The 8,664-nt window shown below is 34.3% G+C and overlaps 2 protein-coding genes and 1 non-coding gene across 3 annotated transcripts; all 3 read left to right on the top strand.

The window, feature by feature from the left end:
* TRNAS-CGA lies at nt 1,155–1,236 on the top strand. The gene has a single exon. It is a non-coding gene; the product is annotated as a tRNA-Ser (tRNA).
* LOC107613951 (peroxisome biogenesis protein 2) lies at nt 1,286–4,260 on the top strand. Its single transcript, XM_016316149.2, has 8 exons — nt 1,286–1,680; nt 1,782–1,895; nt 2,012–2,165; nt 2,285–2,421; nt 2,535–2,635; nt 2,727–2,844; nt 3,567–3,733; nt 3,891–4,260. Exons 1-8 carry the CDS (start codon nt 1,528–1,530, stop codon nt 4,003–4,005), a joined length of 1,059 nt encoding a protein of 352 aa, XP_016171635.1. The 5' UTR covers nt 1,286–1,527; the 3' UTR covers nt 4,006–4,260.
* Nucleotides 6,569–7,817, top strand: LOC107611928 (transcription factor bHLH133). Its single transcript, XM_016313795.2, has 4 exons — nt 6,569–6,869; nt 6,955–7,098; nt 7,253–7,369; nt 7,444–7,817. The coding sequence occupies exons 1-4, from the start codon at nt 6,711–6,713 to the stop codon at nt 7,588–7,590; spliced, it is 567 nt and encodes a 188-aa protein (XP_016169281.1). The 5' UTR covers nt 6,569–6,710; the 3' UTR covers nt 7,591–7,817.

Genomic DNA, 8,664 nt, shown 5'->3' with positions numbered 1-8,664 from the left:
GAAGTACTACAGAGACAAGAATTTTAGTACCAATATCTGAACCAACAAACATAATATTAAATCTCAGTCTCTCAGTACCTCAAAACAAACGCTACCTTAGTATTGTATGTGTTGTGTTCCCTTTTACTACTTTTCTTGATTTGTTTTTCCAAAGTAGAATCCATGTGTTTTGGTACAAATTAAAGAATATGCGGTATAGACTTTAGTCATGGTTGATGGATGGAAGACCCGTATACTGCGCTTTTAGCCATCACACCACCAGTGATAACTTGTGAACAAGTTCAACTCTATAATCATTCATTCATTCATTCATTCATGTCACTCTCTTTCTTTCTCTCCACCAACCAAACGCACTACACTCTTAATTTCCCTGCCAGCAGCCTCCTAAGTAGAGTGCTATATATATTTACAGCGACAACCCTATTTCTGAGTGGAACTTATGTGTGTACGTTTGGAATCTTTTCATGCCCAAAAGCCTTTCAAAAGTTGCAATTATTATGTGTACATGCCTCGCCTTATGGACACTACATTATCTTATTATCATCCTTTTTTACTTTAATTTCTTATCTTACTATATAGTAGCAAAATTATGCCATTTACACAATCATTGAATTTAAAGGTAATGATGTTAATCTAATCATACCAAATAGTAAATTGAGAATGGAAACTTTGACATGTGTGTAATTTCAGCACACCCCAGTAAATGGAAAAATAACATGATTTTTCTCAAAATGGGATTAAAGTATCATGATCTTAATCATTTTTAGTGTTTTGGGTAATGGTGGCAACTAATTAATGGGAGGAATGAACCAATAGATCCGCAGAATATCACATGGACTAAGGTGGTACTAAAATAATTTCAAGTTAATACTCAATTAAGTTGGATTTATTTTGTTCCAACAAAATAATCAATTACTTGATTAGGTGGCACAGTAGTAGAGCCATTTTTCAAGCTTTTCTCTCTGTTTTTTTTTTGGTATCAAGTGTTATTCTATGATTTTAGCTTGTATTGGACATGGTAAGCCCAGTAATCTTCGGCAGCAACTCAAAACTATGGGCTTTTCATACACACTACAATTGGGCTTCACAGGGTTTTAAGCAAACACTAATATATTCACACTAAAATGCATTGTACGAAACGTAGAGAATAAATGGTCGATATGTCCGAGTGGTTAAGGAGACAGACTCGAAATCTGTTGGGCTTTGCCTGCGCAGGTTCGAATCCTGCTGTCGACGTTTATTTTTTAGTATACTTTTTCTTAGAAGAAAAAGACCAAAAGGACCTTTCTTGAGCTGCTTTGGTTGAAGCAAGTAGCAAGTTGGGGAATTGGTTTTGATAACCGTTCTGTGTTGGTTGAAGCAACGGAACGGAAGCAGCTAGAAAGTAGAAAGTAGAGTTGAGAGTGGTGAAGAATGAATCGTAATCTTATATTCCTAAAATCTTCAACTTGTTGTTAACACTGTTAGCTTGGATTGGATATACATAATCATAATCATATATCTATCTGTTACTATTCGGTGCGGTGAATGGACAGAGAGCCACCGTCCTCGAGTGGCGGCGCTGCCGTTGCTGGAACCACTGCTCCAACAGAATCATCATCAGCGCCGCCACAAGATGCTTGGATTCACACATACAATTCCTTTCTCCCTCTCTGGCCCTCTCTCTCCCACTCTCCTCAGGTTAGCTCTCAGCTCCCTTTCAATTCATTAGGGTTTGCTTTCGCCCTTATCAATCTCAACTTTTCTTCTTCAATTCGTAATCGCGCTGATTTTTGCTGCAGTCTACGATTCCGATTACGATATCGAGAGTTAACCAGGTTGATGCTGCAAGATTGGATGTGGAAATGTCCGCCATGTTGAAAGAGCAGCTTGTTAAAGTCTTCTCTTTAATGAAGGTAAGCTTTTGCCTTTCCTTTTTACTTCATTTTTTGCTGCAAATGTTCGAGCTTCTTGTAACGTATTTCAGAGTTTTCTTCATTCCTGTGTTGTTTTTGTCTTTGCTTGGGATTAGCCAGGAATGTTATTTCAGTATGAGGCCGAGCTTGATGCTTTCCTTGAGTTCCTTATTTGGCGCTTCTCAATTTGGGTAGATAAGCCTACTCCAGGGATTGCTCTCATGAATCTCAGGTACAGGAATGAGCGCGCAACCGAATCCAGACAAAAAGGTAACATGTACTTTCATTTGTGTGCATTTTCCCTGATATTATGCTCAATTTGCTCTGATAAGATGTTCATCCTTGGAAAACTTCTTATAATGCTTATTTTATGATACTTTTGTTCACAGTTAGAACTGGTTTGGAGGGACCAGGACTCACTGTAGCTCAGAAACTTTGGTATTGTATTGCCACTGTTGGTGGTCAGTATATTTGGGCTCGTCTACAATCTTTCTCTGCTTTTCGAAGATGGGGTGATACTGAGCAGGTATAGATTTTTTGTGTTTAATGGTCTTTTTGGGGCCTCACTGAAATCTTGTTCTGTAAACCTGCAGATGGAAGTCTATTGGAATGAATCTAATTTATGTTTTTTTTTTTCAGAGATCATTAGCACAGCGTATATGGATCTTGCTACAACGCGTAGAAGGAATTTATAGAGCTGCTTCATTTGGAAACTTGTTGATTTTTCTTTGTACTGGAAGGTAATTATTTCAAGAACTGGACAATTGCGTCCCATAGGATGAGATGACGAGTAATCTGCATCTTATCTTATTGTGTGTTATTGTGAAGCAGGTATAGAAATCTTATTGAAAGAGCCTTAAGAGCAAGGCTTGTATATGGGAGCCCGAATATGAATCGCGCAGTTAGCTTTGAGTATATGAACCGACAACTAGTTTGGAATGAATTCTCGGTACCTTTTCTTGTTTCCTTCAATTTTATTCTCCATTTTTGGTTGGATATTGCATGTTAAATCATAAATGTGATTTTTTCTTTTGATTTCTATATTTGAGAATTGAGACAAATTAATGTGAAAGATGTGGATTGCTAGCTGATTGGACCATACTAGATCAATCAAAAGGGTGCCGATTTCTATTTTCCAATTTTTCATATGATATAACTCTGTTTTCTTAAGAATATTAGAAAGTTTTCACAAGTTAAATGCCCAGTCTTTGTTCTGTTTTTGAGGTGTGATGTTAACTGAGTCAAAGATTTCGAACAAGTCTACTATGAAATGAATTAATCTCAGAAAGTATTTATTGTTTTGTGATGCGGAAAATTCTATGAATTTACTTACAAATTATCATGTAATTATTCCCGTTTACAAAATTGTTGCTGCATACCTTTGGGTTTTTTTTATAGCACAGCAAAAATCAATTGTCAATTGAATAGATTTCATGATATAGTAAGTTAACATACACAAGGGTCACAGTCTTTACGGACTATAAGATGGAAACTTACATTGGTAGTGTACAAAGTACTTATACTATATTTCGTGCATAATAAATTAATAATGCAAAGGGTTTTTTATTTTTATTTTTAAATGCTTCTGGATTTGCTAAAAAATCAATTCGTGAGCCTGTCTTGTTCCTCATTTGTCAACGCTTTGGTGTTTATGCCATGCTCTGATGGCAGGAAATGTTGTTGCTGCTTCTTCCTCTTCTTAACTCATCGTCTGTTAGAAATCTCTTTCGACCATTTTCTAAGGACAAATCTTCAAGTTCAGCTGAGGACGACACACTATGTCCCATTTGCCGGGCTACTCCAACTATTCCTTTTGTTGCAATTCCTTGTCAGCATAGGTGAATGAATCTCTAAAATGTCTTAGTTAAGGACATTAATTTAATCAAACTTATGGTTGTGGAAAGTTGATCTTTTTCATATCATTATAAACACCCTTCAAATTCAGCAGTTTATTATCATAGGGAAAGTGCTAAGAATAATTATTTTTTATGGCAGATACTGTTATTACTGTCTTCGGACGCGATGCGCTGCTGCTCCATCATATAGGTGTTCGAGGTGCAGTGAGCCAGTTAGTGCGATGCAGCGGCATGGTGGTGCCCCAACGGAATGATGATATTATGAGAAGGGGAGAAGGCTTCCGATATCTCCATACAGAATTAGCAATATAAAATACTGCCTGAAATTGTGGCTGTATTCTTTTTTCTTTTTCCTCTTCTGTTTTCTCCATTATTAATTCACATTTATTTGCAAAAGGAATCATATTCCTTATTAGTATCATATTGTCATGGGTTGAATGGGGTGTATGAGCCCTTCCAGCAATGTCATCATACATATAGTGCAATAAACCAGTGGTCTTCCGAGTTTATTTGTGCTTTCACATCACTGAAACAAGGATCACTCGATAGCAATTAGCAATATCAATGGGAAGCTTACATCTTTTGTTTTTTTGGCTTTGTCTTTTTTTACCCTTGAGTCCAAGCCCCATTAATAAAAAGAGAAAAAAAATGTAAAGGGCCTATGGTGCTTCGTTGATAAAAGGAAAACAAAAAACCATAAGGAAAAAAAAGGGGACAAAGTAGTCATCTTCATTCCATGTAAAATGTCTATAAGCCACCTGCCAAGCTTGTCCATCAAAAGTAGCAGCAGCTAGAGCCATTTGACTCCAACTGTTGAACTACATGAAAAAAGATTGCTTTTGCCTTCTAATTATTGTTATCTACATGCTGATAGCTTTAAAATTCATCCTGCCAAATTCGGTCCAAACCCTTTTTAATCTTTCTTTTTCTTTATATTTTTGTTGTTTCCATGCATCATGCATTAAACAAATAAAAAGGGATTGGTAGATATCACTTAGCTTCAAAGCTGTTGGTGAGACACCAAACTTTCTGATGAATATTCTTGATTAGAAGACCAATAGTCATATATATAAGTCATAGCTTGCGGCTTATGTGTTGAATTAGTAACATTTAACCCTTTTGCTTGCTGTTTAATTAAGATTCTTACGAACTCAAACTAAACATATTATTTATAGAAAGAGAGAATCGTTTACTTCCATTCAAGGTTTTGGGTTTATGTCTCAGTTATATTACACATCAATTTGAAGGTTATTTGGTGAGGCCTAAATAAAGGCATAAAGACGACATAGACAAAAGTATGCAGTGGGAACCAAAAAGTACTTACAAACATACACAACCATGTGCTACTCTTATTCTTTTTTTGGCGTTTGGAAATGTAATTTTCTTTTTGTTGCATCTCACCCATTTTTGTTTTCCCTCTTTTGGATTTTTGTTCGCTACTCTCTACTATCTAACTAACTGGGTCATGTGCGTCTAATATCATACCACATGGAATACTTTGCAATGCATATCAAAATTATTAATGTGACACGTTAACAAGAAATAATCTAGATATCTCTAGTTATTAATAAGAACAATTTTATACAAGTCTTTACAAGTCACGCGCTTCGAACCGTACTGCACGTTTTCACTGCACCTTTTTTTTCTTCTTGCTACACGTTCTTCTTCCTCTTCCTCTTCTTCTTCTTTTCTTTCGTTTTTTGCCTTCTCTTTCTCCTTCTTTATTTACGTACTTTTCTCTTTATTTTCTTTCTTCGTTATTCTCGATTTCCATTGTTTTTTTCACTGCACTTTCTTCTTCTTGCTGCACGTTCTTCTTCCTCTTTCTCTTCTTCTTCTTCTTCTTTTCTTTCGTTTCTTGCCTTCTCTTTCTCCTTCTTTATTTACGTGCTTTTCTTTCTATTTTCTTTCTTCGTTATTCTCGATTTCCATTATTTTTTGACATTAAACTCTGAAATCATTTTTGAAGAAGAAGAAGCAGTAGAAGATGAAGAGGAGAAAGAGAAAGAGTTTTGAATTATGCATAAGGTGTACTTCAACGAATTTTGGGTGTATTTCTTAAATTATTTGGGTGTAGTTTTGTAATCCTTTGAGTGTATTTATGTAATTCTTTGGGTGTATTTCTATAATCGTTTGGGTGAATTCCTGTAACCGTTTGGGTGTATTTCTGAAGTTCCATTATCTTTAAATTTGGCCAGAAACTCGTTTTCATGGAGGAAGAAGAAGAAGAGTCGTTCATAATGTATGGTGAGTAGTGCGCTTTGGAAACAGGAAGTGGTTGAATAACGTGCATTTATTTACTCTTGAATGTGGGAGTGTAATGCGTGTGTTTTGTTGGAATATATAGTTTAGGAGTGTTGCCCCCAACAATTTCTTTCTAGGAAAAGTTGAAAGAGCCAATAACTTTATTAAATTTTGGCTAACATGTAATTAGTAAAAAAAAATGAATAATCTCACATCATTAGATAAAATTTCACACTATTAAAAACATCATTAATAACTACTTGATGGCTACAAATCACAAAAATTGCTACCCCTATCACTCCTCTTCTTTTTATTCTTAAATGGTTATTGAGATGTATATTTCATAAATGAATATTAATGGATAAGCTATTTCTACACTTGATACTTAGAATTAAATTTGCATCATGCACGATGACTTGTCACTTTTGGTGAGTGTAGAATCAGATTCATTGAATGATATATAAAAGTATAAAACTAAAATAACTATACATTCATGGTCATGCATGTGGGTTTTAGCAACATGTATTTTCTCGAAAAATATTTATTTAATTAAAAGACATAGAGTGGGCAGCAGCTTTTGCGTGCTACTTTATGAAAAAGCAAAAGCAGGAACAATAAAAAAAAAAAGAAAGAAAGAGAAAGCAAGTAATTATTGAGTTTGTTGAAGTGATCCAAGATGATGAGTAACTAGTATTTCATTGAATTGCAGCAAAAAATGATGGGTGGGAACCCTAACCCTAACTGGTGGAATAATATCCCTCAACATCATCATCATCAGTATGAAGATGACTATTCACACATCAACATGATGAACATGCTAGATTTCACTTATAGCAAGAAGCTACCACCATCACCACCAGCATTATCCTACAAGGTTGGTAATTTAATTTATTACATTTTGACATACATCATCCAAATGCAAATGAATAATGAAAGGAATGTATCATGTATGTGTGTAGTGTAATAGTAGTAGAATTAGCACTAACAAGAACAAGAACAAGAAAGGTAGGGTTTCAAGCCAACAACATCTCATCAAGGTGAGAAAGGAGAAGCTTGGTGATAGAATCACATCCCTTCATCAACTTGTTTCTCCATTTGGAAAGGTACACATAACACATACATTCATTATTCCAGAACCATCCAACGTCAGTACATGTATTAAAGATATAATTATTCATGTTATCTCTTTCTGTCAAGTTAAACTTACTTTTGAGACGAGTGATTTCACGACGATATGTATTAATAATGAATTTGCAGACTGACACAGCTTCCGTTCTATTGGAAGCAATTGGATATATAGGATTCCTTCACTCTCAAATTCAGACACTGACCTCTCCTTATTTGGACAACACCAATAATCCAAACTCTGTAACTGTAAGTATAAGTACCCATCATGTTTGGATATATTTCATGACTTGCAAGAGTTTGATTGGATAATAATCAAACAGGATGGAGAAGATAGTAAGAATAAGGAAAAGGACTTAAAGAGTAGAGGCTTGTGCTTGGTTCCAATATCATGCACCCAACATGTTGGAACTCAAGATTATCATCATGCTGCCGATTACTGGCCATCACCATTTGCCACCGGATTTTAATCTCTTTTAATTTGGAATCCTTGTGGAATAGAAAAGGTTGATTGCTCAAGATGCTACATATATGTCGTTCATGATTATTATTATTATTGTTATGGGATCGGAATATATAAAACTAGCAATGGAGTAATCTCTCTAATCTAGTTAGGAATTCAATAATTGCATATTGAGTTCACTATATATTTGTTTAATTTGTTATTCAATGATGATAGTTTTATTTTTCTTTTTCATTCTAATCTTCAAATATATATTAGAGTAGTGGAACACAAGAACAACCGATGAAGACGAAAATATGAAAGAATAGAAATTAAAGCACACAAAATTCATGCTATATGTATATATATGAACAATGCATAGTGTAGCTATAATCTACTATTTATTTATATTCATCTAAAAATTAAAGCTTAAAAGATGATATAACGGGTATTCATATGGCCCATGAACATCACTCTCAATAAGAATAATGTATAATTTGGACCACTTTTTACGATTAAATTAAAATACTCAAGTACTTCCATGCCCCATTTCTTCACGCTCCCATGCTTTCATCATCCTGACGCTGCATCTTGCATCATCAATCTTAATTAATCCCACTTTGGAATTTAAAGCTAATGGGGTGGTGGCTGGTGATTACCTTTTATTATTTTTATGGTTATGGGAACACTCTGAAACAATGTTAATTAATTGTGTGTGGAGTTTATTTGATTTAAAATCATACCCTCATTTAAGAGCACTTTGAATGGTTAAAAAATGAAGGATTCTTTTGGGTAGCAAAAGAGAAGGTTTGAAAAGTTGTTTAACCAAAGAAATTATTTTTGCACCTTCTATTGTTTTTATATAAATCAATGTACCCAAATAAGCACTTTATGCTTCATTGTTTGTTTTAGTATATATACACAAATGGTAGCAGTACGTTGCATGAAACATGGAAATATAACAAAAAGAGTATAAAGAAGAGTATTAAAAAGGAGTCCTAACAAATTATAACTAGAAGAGTACTAAATTTTAATACATAAATTTAAATTTTTTTTTAAATAAATTATAATTAAAGAGTGTTAAAATAATATAATTTTAAAT

This window comes from Arachis ipaensis, chromosome B08 (genome assembly GCF_000816755.2).
Source record: "Arachis ipaensis cultivar K30076 chromosome B08, Araip1.1, whole genome shotgun sequence".
Lineage (NCBI taxonomy): Eukaryota > Viridiplantae > Streptophyta > Magnoliopsida > Fabales > Fabaceae > Arachis > Arachis ipaensis.
The sequence above is the reverse complement of the archived record's forward strand: the minus strand, read 5'-3'. Positions and strand labels throughout refer to the sequence as shown.

Bases quoted from the DNA above. Each gene is read 5' to 3' on its own strand.
- LOC107613951 (XM_016316149.2), top strand. From the start codon at position 1,528: ATGGACAGAGAGCCACCGTCCTCGAGTGGCGGCGCTGCCGTTGCTGGA. The intron at 1,896-2,011 runs GTAAGCTTTTGC...GCTTGGGATTAG, and splicing joins AAGTCTTCTCTTTAATGAAG to CCAGGAATGTTATTTCAGTA. The intron at 2,845-3,566 runs GTACCTTTTCTT...CTCTGATGGCAG, and splicing joins TAGTTTGGAATGAATTCTCG to GAAATGTTGTTGCTGCTTCT.
- LOC107611928 (XM_016313795.2), top strand. From the start codon at position 6,711: ATGATGGGTGGGAACCCTAACCCTAACTGGTGGAATAATATCCCTCAA. The intron at 6,870-6,954 runs GTTGGTAATTTA...GTATGTGTGTAG, and splicing joins CACCAGCATTATCCTACAAG to TGTAATAGTAGTAGAATTAG. The intron at 7,370-7,443 runs GTAAGTATAAGT...ATAATCAAACAG, and splicing joins ATAATCCAAACTCTGTAACT to GATGGAGAAGATAGTAAGAA.